This window comes from Myxocyprinus asiaticus, chromosome 1, assembly GCF_019703515.2.
Source record: "Myxocyprinus asiaticus isolate MX2 ecotype Aquarium Trade chromosome 1, UBuf_Myxa_2, whole genome shotgun sequence".
NCBI lineage: Eukaryota > Metazoa > Chordata > Actinopteri > Cypriniformes > Catostomidae > Myxocyprinus > Myxocyprinus asiaticus.
Window position 1 is genome coordinate 60,568,074 of NC_059344.1, and position 15,874 is coordinate 60,583,947.

The 15,874-nt window shown below is 36.7% G+C and overlaps 1 protein-coding gene across 2 annotated transcripts; it reads left to right on the plus strand.

Moving 5' to 3' along the window:
- The first annotated feature begins 8,025 nt into the window (after window positions 1-8,025).
- LOC127440669 (transmembrane protein 41B-like) lies at window positions 8,026-15,109 on the plus strand. Of its 2 annotated transcripts, none has more exons than XM_051697403.1 (7): window positions 8,026-8,342; window positions 9,784-9,901; window positions 10,015-10,143; window positions 10,788-10,881; window positions 12,329-12,433; window positions 12,520-12,658; window positions 13,481-15,109. In XM_051697403.1, exons 1-7 carry the CDS (start codon window positions 8,249-8,251, stop codon window positions 13,648-13,650), a joined length of 849 nt encoding a protein of 282 aa, XP_051553363.1. In that variant the 5' UTR covers window positions 8,026-8,248; the 3' UTR covers window positions 13,651-15,109. The 2 variants fall into 2 exon arrangements, with proteins under 2 accessions (XP_051553363.1, XP_051553371.1); XM_051697411.1 differs by having other exon boundaries at window positions 9,787-9,901.
- Window positions 15,110-15,874: the final 765 nt, after the last annotated feature.

Sequence of the window (15,874 nt, forward strand, 5' to 3'; positions counted from 1 at the left end):
CCCACCCCAATCTGTCGATGGATCACCAGCTTTCTGACAAATAGGCAGCAGCTAGTGAGACTGGGGAAACTCACATCCGGGACCCTCATTATTAGCACTGGTGCTCCTCAGGGATCCATTCTCTCTCCACTGCTCTTCTCCCTGTACACAAATGACTGCACTGCAAAAGACCCCACTGTCAAGCTCCTGAAGTCTGTAGATGACACCACGGTCACTGGCCTCATCTGTGACGGTGACGAGTCTGCATACAGATGAGAGGTTGATTAGCTGGCTGTCTGGTTGGGTCACAACAACCTTGAGCTGAACACGCTCAAAACAGTGGAGATGATAGTGGACTTCAGGAGAAATCCCCCCGCACTCCCCGCCCTCACTATCCTGAACAGCACTGTGGCAGCAGTGGAGTCATTCAGGTTCCTGGGCTCTACCATCTCTCAGGCCCTGAAGTGAAACACCCACATAGACTCCATTGTGAAGAAGGCTCAGCAGAGGTTGTACTTCTTTCGCCAGCTGAGGAAGTTCAACCTGCCACAGGAGCTGCTGACACAGTTCTACTCGGCCATCACTGAATCTGCACTGTGTACATCTATAACGGTCTGGTTTGGTTCAGCCACCAAATCAGAAGGAAAGTACAACGGAAAGTCAGGATTGCTGAGAGGTTACTGGTGCCCCCCTGCCCACCCTCCAAGACCCATACGTCTCCAGATTGAGGAAACATGCAGGTAAAATCACTTTGGACCCCACACACCCTGCCCACTCCCTCCTTGAACTGTTGCCCTCTGGCCGGCGCTACAGAGCACTGAGCGCTAGGACATACAGGCACAAGAACAGTTTTTACCCTCAGGCCATTTTCCTCATGAACAATTAAACTGCCTCAGGACTCCCCCATAGCGCAATAATGTAAATAAATATCTCATGTACATATGTAAATTCACATATTGAATTCAATAACTGTACATACCCCTACCTTGCACATACATTACCACTTGCACATGTACATATGCCATTCTGTCCTATTATTTGTCTATTTATACTCTTACCTTGTTTATATTCTGTGTCTAACTGTAATGTTCTGGTGTGCACTTGTTTCTCCTATAACCAGAAAATTCCTTGAGTAGGCTACGTGAGAACACTTGGCAATATAGCTCATAAAGCTCATACACTCAAAAAATATTCTATCAAAATGAATTATGTAATTTAAAAAAATATTTTGTTAAAGATTACTCATTTCAGTATGATGGAAGTTATTTATGAATTTGAAATGTGTAAAAAAAACATATTATTTATTTATTATTGTGTGTGTGTGTGTGTGTGTGTGTGTGTGTGTGTGTGTGTGTGTGTGTGTGTGTGTGTGTGCAGGTTTAAGATATTATTTACTCATTCTGGCCCTTAGCAGTTTTCTTGAGTTATTGGTTTTACACTGAACATTTAAATGTATAAATATGCATGTATAAAGTATAAAGTTACTGTATGTATAAAGTTTTATAAAACAAATTCAGACATTTAAACTAAAGCAAATAGGCAAGGCAAGTTTATTTATATAGCACATTTAATACACAATGGCAATTCAAAGAAAATACAAGATACATACAAAAATTAAAAAAAAAAATAACAAAAATTAACATGAAATAAGAATAAAAAGTAATAAAAAAAAATGTAAAATGATTCAAATGAATAAGAAGAAAAATAATATTAAATTGTTAACACCATCTAACTGTTGTTAACCTTCCCTGATCAAACAGAAGATAACCAACAATTGTTTGCACACACACATTGAGAAAAAGTTACATAAATATAAAATAAAAAAGAGAGGTCTGTTAGGTTTATATTCAATAAGTATATCTGAAAAGTATTTAGGTCCTAGGCTATTGAGCGATTTATAAACGAGTAATAGTACTTTAAAATCAGTTCAAAATGTAACTGGAAGCCAGTGTAAAGACCTGAGCACTGGAATAATATGCTCAGATTTTTTGGCCGGTTAGGAGTCCATTGCAGTAGTCTCACTTCTAAGGACCCCTCCGTAAATCTCCTAAAGTTTGCAGATGATACAATGCCCATAAGCCTTATAAGGAATAGCGATGAGACTGCATACAGGCTGGAGGTGAAACGTCTGGTGTCCTGGTGCAGCTCTAATAACCTAGAGCTGAACACACTAAAAACAATGGAATTGACTGTGGACTTTAGGAGATCACCTCCACCTCTACTTCCTCTAGTCATCAATAGATCATCTGTAACAGTCATAAAATCATTCAAATTTTTAGGGACAATAATCTCACAAGACCTAAAATGGGACAATAACACTGCCTCCATTATCAAGAAAGCACAGCAAAGGATGTACTTCTTTCCACAGCTAAAAAGTTTAATCTTCCACAAGCACTGATCAAACAGTTCTACACAGCCATTATAGAGTCCGTCCTCACTTCATCTTTCACTGTGTGATTTGGATCCATCACCACATGTGAGAGGATGAAATTTCAGTGCATCATCAGGACAGCTGAAAAAATAATTGGCTGTAGTCTGCCCTCTATCCAAGATCTGTACGACACCCGTTGCAAAAAGAGAGCAATTAAAAATAATCAATGACCCTTCACATCATGCTCACTGTGTCTTCCAGCCTCTTCCATTAGGAATGAGATAAAGAACAATTAAAATTAAAACAACAAGACATAGGAACAGTTTCTTCCCCAGAGCTGTGTCCTTACTAAACTCCTAAAAACACTACTGCTCTGCACTGTTATCATGAACAACTAATATATAGTATATATCTGTATGTGCGAACCTACACCTTACTGTCCCTACATCCATACTGGTGTAATTGTTTATATGCCATACACTGTTGCACATCTCTGTTATCTTTCATTCTTTATTTGCTCATATTTGTAGTTATTGTATTGTATTTTTTGCATTTAAACTGTATGAATGTACATCTTTAGCAACTGCCAAATCAAATTCCTCATAAGTGAAATCTTACCTGGCCAATACAAGTATTCTTATTCTGATTCTTTAAACCCCATTGAAACCCTATATTTTTGTGAGTGGACTAGACTGGATGATTTTAGGCCAAGAAGGTATAGCTGCAGACCGGAGACCTCCAAATGGGGGCAGAATCTCCAAAAGAGGCCAGGGTTATTCCAAAAGGAGGCATGGTTACTCCAAAAGGGGGTATCCCTTCCATTCATGGTTAGGTAAGGGGCTCCCTATAGGCCTTTATCACACTTCCGCATTCGCAGAGCTTAAGCTTCGCTTAGTAGCGTAAAATAACTTACGCTGCAGTCTGTTTAAATGGCAGTGCCCACAGTGTGGAATTATTATGGACTATTTTATGTACAATTCATCTCAAATACTTAATCTAAACAGACCTACCTCACCATACAATCATTACTCAGGGATAATGAAGTAAAGAAAAACGGTGTCTTGTATTATTATTTTAAACAGGATGTATGTGAGCAGGGAACACTACTCACATACATGTTAACGTTGTTTTAGATAAAACTTTAGTTTCGCTTGATTATTAGGATAACCATTAACTGCACACATTGTCAGGGGAATTTTAAATACATCTTACAACATTTAAAAAGCAAGAATCTAACCGCATGGCACATAAACAAGCAGAGACTGGCTACACACAAAATGCCAACCAATCGCACTTCCGCTAGCCAACCGGAAATTTCGCACACCTAGCGAAAATTCAGTGGACTCGCTGAGAATATTGGCCCTGTTCCAATACCCCCACTTGCGGTTTTGGTCTTGCCTACTTACCCACTTGTCTTATGTATTTCCGGTGTTTGGCCACTAGTGTGTAAGTAGACGTGAAGACTGCCAGTGTGTGTGGATGACCTTTGATTGCACATTGGGACACTCGTAGATTTTAAGATGTTGGTGCTGGTTGCGACAGCTGTTTTTATCTTTTCACTCAGCTGAAAACTGATTGTTTTTGGTAGCAGTGACTGTTATAGCCTTCTTAAAATAATAAGTAACTGAAAATTGTACCCATCTTTTCATTTATTAATACACTGGTACATACTGGTTGTTGGAAGTGTATTGTGCTGTAGAAAAAGTAAAAATTGTTATAATGTTTTTATTATGTGAATATAATTTGGATTTTCAATACTGCACATTAAAAAATGTTTAACTGTAAAATTGCATCGTCCATAACTGCTGTAAAATATGAAATATAAGCAATTTCTTTCTACTTTGTTTCTCAATACACTGCATAAAACTTAATTAAAAAATAAAAATAAAAACTTTATTCTATAAACCTGTGTGATTCATTAATAGCTACTAATACAAACCATTTAAATTACATGCTTTGGCTTGTCATTTATATAAGACGACCAAAGACTGCTTTACACAGCTTATCAGTATGTGGTTTCACAACAAATAAAAAGCATTCAAACGTATATTTTAAATACATAAAGATGAGGAAGAACATGTGGTAGTAGTTAATCATTTTTTAATTTTAAAACAACATATACTAGACCGCATATTGTATGCCACACTGGCTGATAAATGACCAAAATGACCAGCAATATTAGTCAAGAACAAACAAAATAAAGTGATTACTGGGTGAGAAGGATAACAAAGAGGTATATAAATATACACATAATATTTTGTAATTATGATGCTGCTATTAAGTTATCCCAAACACATTATATAAAGTTGAATACTTTAATTTTATTAAAATAAATGTATGCTTCACTATATGATTATCATATATAACTTATGTTGCATGCTATCCTTGACATCATCACAGCAAAAATACACCGATCGCTCGGGTAGGTGGGGTGTGAGCTCCTGGGTAGGGTTGCACCAGCTGTGCGTAAGGTCTCACGTAAGTTGGGACGTAAAGTTCATACTAAGGGCTTTGTAACTACTAGTTAGTTTGTAAATAAGTCAGAGCTTAATTTGGTTGCACCACCTGTTCTTAAGACAAGATTTAACTAGTAGGTCGTAAGCTCTCCGTAAAGTAATGCATAGTCGCATATTATGACGTTTACCCTTATTTATCCAATAAGCAGCCTTCAAATTTATACACAGAAGTGTTAAAAAGCTGTGAACTTCAATCTGATCTCATTACGGTTGATGTTCAAACCTTGTTTGTTCACGTAACTGTCAGCTGTAATAAATGATATCCCCATTAAAATACGATACTAAAAGTAGATTCGATAAATAGTTTATTTGCCCTATGTAAATAACAATACAGTTGTGCTCAAAAATTTGCATACCCTTGGAGAATTGGTAATATATGTACCATTTTTAAAGAAAGCATGATTGAGCAGGCAAAACACATTTCTTTTATTTCTTATGGGATTCATATTCAACTGTAGGTTATAACAGAATGAAACAATCATAAAACAAAACATGGCAACAAAGAAAAAAATGAAATGACCCCTGTTCAAAAGTCTGCATACCCTTAGTTCATAATACTGTGTATTGTCCCCTTTAGCGTCAATGACAGCGTGCAGTCTTTTGTAATAGTTGTCTATGAGGCCCCAAATTCTTGCAGGTGGTATAGCTGCCCATTCGTCTTGGCAAAATGGCTCCAGGTCATGCAAAGTCTTTGGTCGTCTTGCATGAACCGCACGTTTGAGATCTCCCCAGAGTGGCTCAATGATATTAAGGTCAGGAGACTGTGATGGCCACTCCAGAACCTTCACCTTTTTCTGCTGTAACCACTGGAGGGTCAACTTGGCCTTGTGCTTAGGGTCATTGTCGTGCTGGAAAGTCCAAGAGTGTCCCATGTGCAGCTTTTGTGCAGAAGAATGTAAATTGTCTGCCAGTATTTTCTGATAACATGCTGCATTCATCTTGCCATCAATTTTCACAAGATTCCCCGTGCCTTTAGAGCTCAAACACCCCCAAAACATCAGTGAGCCACCACCATGCTTCACAGTGGGGATGGTATTCTTTTCACTATAGGCCTTGTTGACCCCTCTCCAAACATAGCGCTTATGTTTGTGACCATAAAGCTCTATTTTGGTCTCGTCACTCCAAATTACAGTGTGCCAGAAGCTGTGAGGCATGTCAAGGTGTTATATTGGCATATAGTAACCAGGCTTTTTTGTGGCATTGGCGCAGTAAAGGCTCCTTTCTGGCAACTCGAACATGTAGCTCATTTTTGTTCAAGTATCGTCGTATTGTGCTCCTTGAAACAACCACACCATCTTTTTCCAGAGCAGCCTGCATTTCTCCTGAGGTTACCTGTGGGTTTTTCTTTGTATCCCAAACAATTCTTCTGGCAGTTGTGACTGAAATCTTTCTTGGTTTACCTGACCTTGGCTTGGTATCAAGAAATCCCCGAATTTTCCACTTCTTAATAAGTGATTGAACAGTACTGACTGGCATTTTCAAGGCTTTGGATATCTTTTTATATCCTTTTCCATCTTTATAAAGTTCCATTACCTTGTTACGCAGGTCTTTTGACAGTTCTTTTCTGCTCCCCATGGTTCAGTATCTAACCTGCTCAGTGCATCCATGTGAGAGCTAACAAACTCACTGACTATTTATACACAGACACTAATTGCAATTTAAAATGCCCCAAGTGTGGGAAATTAACCTTTAATTGCCATTAAACCTGTGTGTGTCACCTTGTATGTCTGTAACAAGGCCAAACATTCAAGGGTATGTAAACTTTTGATCAGGGTCATTTGGGTGATTTCTGTTATCATTATGATTTAAAAAGGAGCCAAACAACTATGTGATGATAAATGGCTTCATATGATCACTATCCTTAAATAATTTTTTTTTGCATGATCAGTCATATTTTCAAAATCAGTGCCAAAATTTCACAATTTCTGCCAGGGTATGCAAACTTTTGAGCACAACTGTATATAGGAACTGTATCTAAAATAAATAAGGGGTGATAAATAAATACTAATACAACAGGCTGGAAAAATAGACATTTATTCATTTTAATATCCTGTATATATATATATATATATATATATATATTTTTTTTTTGAATGTGTTGAAACTTGACACCGGGCAACACACCCTGAAAACTGCACCGTTAGAAGAGTTTCATGCTGAAGAGCCACTTAAAAGTAATTTTTTCTCTCTCTCTCTCTCTTAAACGTACACGAGTGTAAATGTCAACATCATAATGTATGTTGAAATGATTGATGCCTGTCACGCAAAACAAGCTCACTGATGTCATAAAATATCAGTCTGCTTTTTTATTCTGCTTTTTCAAAAGTTTAATGGTGCAACTCTCAAATATTTAATATTGCGTAAATTGTGACTTAGTGCCCATTTACGCCACAACTAGGCTGAGTTGTAACTTACGAACAGCTGGTGCAACCGGTTCCAGATCGTTACAAAAATATTCTGGTGTGATTTAGAATATTTTATTAAGATGAATACGGGTATTGATGTGCATTTAAGGAAAGAGGATGTTTTGTTTAATTTTGATAGTAAAATAGAACATAAAGCATGGTATGTTATAAATTTATTGATTTATGGACATTTTTGTTATTCATAAATGTAAATGGTTGTCACAGAAACCAAATATCACACACTTCAAAATAGAAGTAAAGTATTACTTTAATATGTTAACAGTAAAAGAGTATTAACTTTTATAAAGCCTTGAATATTCCCTTTGAATCTTAAGGTTATATGCATTGTATATTGTATCATTTATAGCCTTTCGTATTCTGTATATTGTCGATATACCTTTTTGTAAGTATTTTATTATTATTATTATTATTATTTCTTCTTTTAGTTTATTTCTAATGCTTTCAGTTGGTTTGCCTGTCATGTTATATTGATAAAAGCAATAAAAATAAATAAATGAATAAATAAATAAAAGAGCTCCTGATCGTGATGAACTCTGGGACTCACTTAGCCTGAAAGACCGCTCCGAAGCGGTATTCGCACTATTGTGTATTTAGTGTGGGTTAAGTGCACTGAGCTTGGCATGTTTTAGACATGGGACAGTCTTGAACACTTACTTCCTGTCGCGCGCACGCGCACGCGCACGCGCACTCAAGTGGCCAAGACCGCAAGTGTGGGTATTGGGACAGGTAACATATGTCTATGGGGACAGAGCCATTGTGGACGCCCTTCTCCTGTCTCACTAGATGGCAGTACCAGTTCTCTCTATCTGTCCCGAACACCACCGAGGAAGAAGAAAACAGTCACAGGTCACCGGAATCAGAGGAGGAGATAGCCGGCTGAAACCGCGTACACGCCGACAGGATCCAACATCTGAGATCGCACTTCGTTTATTTACTTTTAGTGGAAACAGACCAACATGGCCAAGAACAGAGGCGGAAACCGTGAGACAGACAGCAGTCCTCTGGTAGAGGAGCAACCGAGGCCCTCGAAAGAATCTCAAATCCTTAAAGGTAATTCAGCGGTCCTGTATGTCCTGATCTCACATGCTGAATGTACATGCTGATCAACGTTCCCCGATTTTTCGGAGATAAAATATTAGACATGCATCCAAAAACCTCTGGCTTCTTGTCCTGTTTGTCAAGATCAGAATATTTGACTGACTGCGTTCAGCATGACGATTGTCAACACACGCTAAGTTTGAGAAACGCTATTTTGCTAGCTAAGTTATAATTGTTCAGATCGTTTACAGCACCTTTAATAGTCTCTGGGGTGTGTCTTACACGGTAGGGAAATAAGACCAGACCACACTGTGAAGTGGACCCTTAAATGTCAGTTCATAGGCTATTTAAAGGGGTAGTTCACCCAAAAATGAAAATTCTCTCATCATTTACTCACCCTCATGCCATTACAGATGTGTATGACTTTCTTTCTTCTACAGAACACATATTTAGATTTTTAGAAGAATATCTCAGCACTGTAGGTCCATACAGTGCACATGAATGGTGGCCAGAACTTTGAAGCTCTAAAAAGCACATAAAGGCAGCCTAAAAGTAATCCATGTGACTCCAGTGGTTTAATCCATATTTTCAGAAGTGATGTAATAGCTGTGCATGAGAAACAGATCAATATTTAAGTCGTTTATTTCCCCCCATAAATCTCCACTTTCACTTTCTTCTTTTGTTTTTTTGCCGATTCACATTATATCGACATCTACTGGACGGGGCTAGTTAAATGAGGAGATTTATAGTAAAAAAAACGTAACCCTCTTAAAGACTTAAATATTGATTTGTTTCCCACCCACACCTATCATATCACTTCAGAAGACATGGATTTAACCACTGGAGTCTTATGGATAACTTTTATGCTGCCTTTATGTGCTTTTTGGAGCTTCAAAGTTCTGGTCAACATTCACCTGCGTTGTATGGACCTACAGAGCTGAGATATTCTTCTAGAAGATCTTAATGTGTTCTGCTGAAGAAAGTCATACACATCTGGGATGGCATGAGGGTGAGTAAATGATGGGAGAATTTTCATATTTAGGTGAACTATCCCTTTAATTACAGTGAATGTTGTAGTTTAGGAAGGATTGTGCAAAACAGTGCTATCTGTTTACCTTGGGTTCGCATTACTCATGTGAAACCAGAGTTCAATGTGTACAGTTACTACTTTTGCGATTCGCCTTTAATAAAACAGACAAGAAGTCATAGGGCAAAATAAATGGCTGTTATGTTACCATGTGCAATTCTTTCTGATTGCAAACAAATCCAGTCTCCTTGCAGTATCAGATCTCGAGCATACAGTATAGGAGATCTCTCCAGGCCCTCAACCTCCCTGAGGACTGTGAACAAGTGATGCAAATGAATGCAATACATTGCACAGATGATATCAGAGGTACATGGGTTGAAAGGTTATTTATAATGTGTGTTTTTTTTTTTTTAATCCTTCTCTAAGAAGTCCAGTCGCCAGGAGGAGCTTCAGCACGCATGTCAGTCCTCATCTTTGTCTCCATCTTTGCCTGTTCAGCTTGTGTCATGTATCTGCTGTTCAAATATTTTCCAGAGCTGAGCGAGTAAGTCTAGTTCTAGACTGTTATAGACTAGTTTTCTGTGCCGTAACCTACGTAGAGTGTTTTTATGGTGACTTGACATAGTCGTATTGAATGTTTCTTTTTATGTCTTGCAGAGATGAGAGGGAAAAGATCAAAATTCCTAAAGACATGGATGATGCCAAGGCGTTGGGCACAGTACTGTCCAAATACAAGGACACTTATTACACACAAGTACTTTTAGCGTACTTTTCTACATATATCTTGTATCCTTTGTGCTATGACTGCTGAATCTTTATTTTTCTGGTCACATGCAGTGGCAAGGGTATGATGTAATATGTAGGCAATGCTCTTTATTCTTCATTATATAATATTTAGCCTGTTCTGTGACTGTGGTAACATTTTTGCAAAATGATATTACATGGTTCATTACACGCATTACAACGAGTTTTAAATCAACAAAACCTACCTCCCTAACCTAAACCTTAAACCTAAACCTAACCGATAGTGTCATTAAAGCAAATGTGAGATGGAAACTGCAATTTCTGAAGCAACCGCATTATTTTGTGGTGCTTCTATGACACTTTTAACTCACGTGCTGACTCGCATGCTCTTCAGGGCTCGTACTCCAATCCTTTGCTTTGCAAGTTCAACGCTCAATCAGTTGAGCTTCTGTGCAGTTTGTTCGCATTTTAACAAGCTTGAGAATGCATTTGGTTGTGTAATGCAAATGTTGAAATGCATCGCCTTACAAGTCATGCACTATAAAAGTGTTTTGAGACAGATGCGAATACCAGGGGTAAACAGGGCCTAAGTCACATGGATTGATCTTGCATGGTAGCTTACATTGCAAAAAAATGCTCTGTCTTTATTCAGTATGCTCTTAAATCCTTAACTAATCCTTACTTAGCCTTCAGACGTTTGCCATTCCAGGCTCCATATTTCTCAGCATACTGTCTGGATATCTTTATCCTTTTCCTCTAGCTCTCTTCCTGGTCTGTCTGGTAAGTTCTTTGTTTGAATGCAAATTCATTTAAAAATTGAACTGTCTGCACTCTGCAGTCCAGCATCTTGGCTGGTTCGGTCAAACATTGTCCTCTAGATTTTAATGCCACTTAGTGTTTTTCTTATGCACGTAGGTTGTCGACTTAAAGGAATTTTCTGGGTTCAACACAAGTAAAGCTAATAATGTTGATTACCGCAAAAACATTTAGTGGACTCGTCCCTCCTTTTCTTTAAAGGGATAGTTCACCCAAAAATGAAAATGTTCTCATCATTTACTCAACCTAATACCATCCCAGATGTGTATGACTTTCTTTCTTCTGCTGAACATAAAGATTTTTAGGAGAATAGATTGTAGATCCTCACAATGCAAGTGAATGGTGACCAAAATAATGAAGCACATAAAGGCATCTTAAATGTAATTCTTACGACTCCAGTGTTTTAATCCATATCTTCAGAAGCGATATGATAGGTGTGTGTGAGAAATAAATGAATATTTAAGTCCTTTTTTGACCTTAAATTCTCACCTCTGCCCAGAAGGTGCCAATATGCACGAAAAATGTGAATCGCCAAAAACACAAGAAGAATCTGAAAGTGAAAGTGGAGAGTTAAAGTAAAAAAGGACTTAAATATTGATCTGTTTCTCACTCACACTTATCATATTTCTTCTGAAGACATGGATTAAACCACTGGAGTCGTGTGGATTACTTCAGTGCTGCCTTTATGTGCTTTTTGGTGCTTCAAAGTTCTGGTCACCATTCACTTGCATTGTGAGGACCTACAGAGCTGAAATATTCTTCTAAAAATCTTAATTTGTGTTCAGCAGAAGAAAGTAAGTCATACACATCTGGGATGGCATGAGGGTGAATAAATGACGAGATAATTTCCATTTTTGGGTGAACTAATTCTAAAAAACAGCAAAAATCAAGGTTACATTGAGGCACTTACAATGGAAGTGAATGGGGACAATTTTTGGAGGGTTTAAAGGGAGAAATGCGAAGTTTATAATTTTATAAAAGTAATTGCGTTAATTCTTCGGTTAAAAATGTGTTTATTATTGAGCTGTGAAGTTGTTTAAATCATTGTTTTTACTATTGCTTTAGGGTTTTAGTGTTTACATTATGCCATCATGGCAACAAAGTTATAAAATTTGATATAGCTTTACACATAGTAAGGTTAATATGTGATTTTTATGACACTAAAATCATGTTAACATGCATATTGTTTATATCTTGTGGCTTTACTTTTGAAACGGTGAGAATAACGTTAACAGGTTGCCCCATTCACTTCCATTCTAACGGCCTCACTGTTACACCCTTACACGGAGGGACAAGTCTAAATACATTTTTGTGGTAATCAACATAATGCCACAAATGCTGTCGATTGAGCTTGACTTGTATTGAACACGGAATATTCCTTTTAATAATAAATCAATGTTATACTTTACAGTGTTCAGGCCTAGGAGCGTCTTTTTGCTATATGCTGTCTTATTTAGTCGGGAGACCAATAGTCTACAAGTACCTTACAGAGAGAGTGCAGAAATGGTCACAACAGGTAAAACTGTCAGATCTGTATACTTTTAGATTTAAATGACACCGTAGCCTAAATGTTAAACTGTTGTTGTTGTTTTGTCATTGTAGGTAGACAAGCACAGAGAACACCTAATTAATTACATCATTTTCCTGAGAATAACACCGTTCCTTCCAAACTGGTTCATCAACATCACCTCACCGGTCATTAATGTGCCTCTTGGTGTCTTTTTCCTGGGCACCTTTCTTGGTAAGATTAATCTGCACAGTAGATCACAATTTTCTTTTGTGTGTTTATGTATTTTTCTATTAAAACAAGAAGTCGGGGGAGGTCATAAAGAAGGGTTTGTCCTTGTTGTTTACATCACAGCCCAGCAAAACCATGATGACTTTTCTTTCTTCTGCAGAACACAAACAAAGATTTTTAGAAGAATATTTCATCTCTATAGGTCCATACAATGCAAGTGAATATTGGCTTGAACTTTGAAGCTTCAAAAGCACATAAAGGCAGCCTAAAAGTAATCCATATGTCTCCAGTGGTTAAATCCATGTATTCTAAAGCGATATGATAGGTGTGGGTGAGAAACAGATCAATATTTAAGCCCTTTTTTTACAATCAATCTCCACTTTCACTTTCTTCTTTTGTTTTTGGCGATTTGCATTATTTGTGCAGATTGCTGCCTACTGAGGCAGGGAGAACAATTTATAGTAAAAAAGGGCTTAAATATTGATCTGTTTCTCACCCACACCCATCATATTGCATCAGAAGATATGGATTTAACCAATGGAGTCTTATGGATTACTTTTATACTGCCTTTAAATTCTTCAAAGTCCTGGCCACCATTCACTTGCATTGTATGGACCAACAGAGCTGAAACATTTTTCAAAAAATCTTTGTTTGTGTTCAACGGAAGAAAGTAAGTCATACAGGGATGGCATGAGCGTGAGAAAATGAGAGAATTTTCATTTTTGGGTGAACTACTCCTTTAAGTATTAGGGTGATTAAGAGTATTGATATGATGACGTGTAACCTGAGAAACATCTAGCAACTGTTCTCTGATCTGTTTGGTAGGAGTAGCCCCTCCATCCTTTGTGGCAATAAACGCAGGGACGACGCTGTATAAGTTGACCACAGCTGGAGAGGCAGTGTCTTGGAACTCTCTCCTCGTGTTGGGCGTTCTGGCTGTTGTCTCCATCCTACCCGTTTGCTTTCAGAAGAAACTCCAGCAGAAGCTTGATTAGACTTCTAGAGCCCTCCTTCATCCAGCTCAGGAATGATAACGGTCCTCTTCAGGCCAACTTCTGTTTTTCGACTCTTCTTTTATGCATGTACTGTACCACAAACTCATTTCTTCATATGACTGGTGACGGTCAACCAATGAATGTCAGTGACGGACTGGCCTAGACACTTTACATATGTTTCTTTGCATTGCTTTCATGGGATGAAAAGTCTACCTTCTAACGTTAAGCAATATTTTCCATGTTGGTGTCTTCAGAGGTTTTAAACCCCCCAATATTTTTCTAAACAACAGCAATGTAATTAAAAAAATTCTAGAGGAAGTGTTCTTTAATATGTACGATACACTGGAAAATGCATCCATTTTTTTAAATGGCTTTTCTTTCTGTAATGGTTTCTATTCTAATTCTAATCTTAATTCTAATGCAAGCTAAGATTGCAGTAGGAAATAGGAATCTCAAAGTTGGAGGTCTCCCAACAGTGCCCTGAGTACTGCTGTTAACTGTAGGTGATAGTGCTTAGCTTGTTATAGCCTAGCCTAGTTTGTTGATGGCAAATTTGTCACTTTTTAACCTTAGAAAACGTAATCTCTACATTTGAATGCAACTTTTTGGAATAGTCAAAATGGCAAATTATTTTGAACTTTTTGAAATAGTTCTGATAAGTAGAAAATATAAGGACATAGTTAGGCCTATGTGTAGGTAATAATTTTTATTTTATCCACAAAACAGCGGGAAGTATTAATTCTGAGCCTTAGATTGGTTATCTGGAAATCTATGAGATTTATAACTGTTAAAGTCAGTTTTCCTGGACCAAGTCAAGCTGTTGTAAAGGTTGTTTCAACCAATTTTTAATAGCTAAGGTACAATTTGCTGTATTTTTTAATTCATGAAAACTACGTCTGACAGATATTAACACTTTCAAAATGGGTCAAAAAGTTCAGTACACTTGTATCCTAACTACATTAGCTTGAAGTTGGGAATGGAATTAGCAAAAAGCATGGGGATGAATGAACATTGTTTGCACTGAACTTTCTCGTATGTGAGAGGGTGTGACAAGGGATTGTTGCTATATTCTCTTGGATTAATAATTTTTTTGCTGTCTTTTTCTGTCATACACAACATTAATTTTGTGTAATCTCTAAATGTCTTTTTTTTTTTTTCACCCAAGTACCTCAGAAAGCTCTTTAGTTATCAAGAAGTGAGTGAGCGGATGTGACTGAGTTATGTAGTAGTTCTGCAACAATTTCAAGTTGCAAACATACTGTATTTGGTATGATGACGATCGGTTAATTGATTATAATCTCTCTGACCCAGTTGCAATTTCCTAAATTATAACCTGATTTTTCTTTAGCATATTTTTACAGAGATGTCTTTATCTATAAATTATGGTTACTGCTCACAGTATTACATAACATTTAATTGAAAACTTATAAAAAAATAAAATAAAAAAAAAAGCTATTCATTGATGTCTTTCCAACTTCTTGAAACATGTAATATTAAGATATTTATTATGGGATGATTAAATACATGCATAACATTTGCCTCTTTGGAACTTGCTCAATTTCAACTTAATCTCTGTTGTATATGTTTAAATGTGTGGTCAGTTTTATTGTTACAGGAAAATACAAAGATGTGAGATTAATCATTTAATCATATTTTGCTATTAATATACAATTTTAATAATTTACATAATTATGTTATTAAAAGTGTAAAATTACAATTAAAATTTTATTACATAAAACATAATTACCTCACCATAATTAAAAGCACAACCGATTATCTATCCAATACGCTGCAATTTGATGATTTTGTTTTTTTATAATTCAATGCCACAAGAACGAGCTATTAAACATAGTCACACTATTAACAACATTAAAGGTGCCAAACAACAATTCTTGAACAAAATTCAGTTGTTTTATAACATTACATGTTTTCAGTGCTTTTTTTGTTTTTTGTTTGTTCAAAAGGTTTATGTATAATTCAAAGTCATTTATAAAATGTAAAAAATTGGGTTTACAAAGAGCCCATTTCTTCTTGTGTATATGGTATTTTCCTAATAAAATAAATAACTGCACAATGTATCGTTGTTTACATTCCAAAATATCATTTTGAAAATAAAAAAGCACATCAAAAGCATAATTTTTTCACGCATCCCAGTTTTCTGTTAATATAGGTTTCTAAATCCTTCCAAAATAATCTTGAATAAATACAATGATAAAAAAAAATG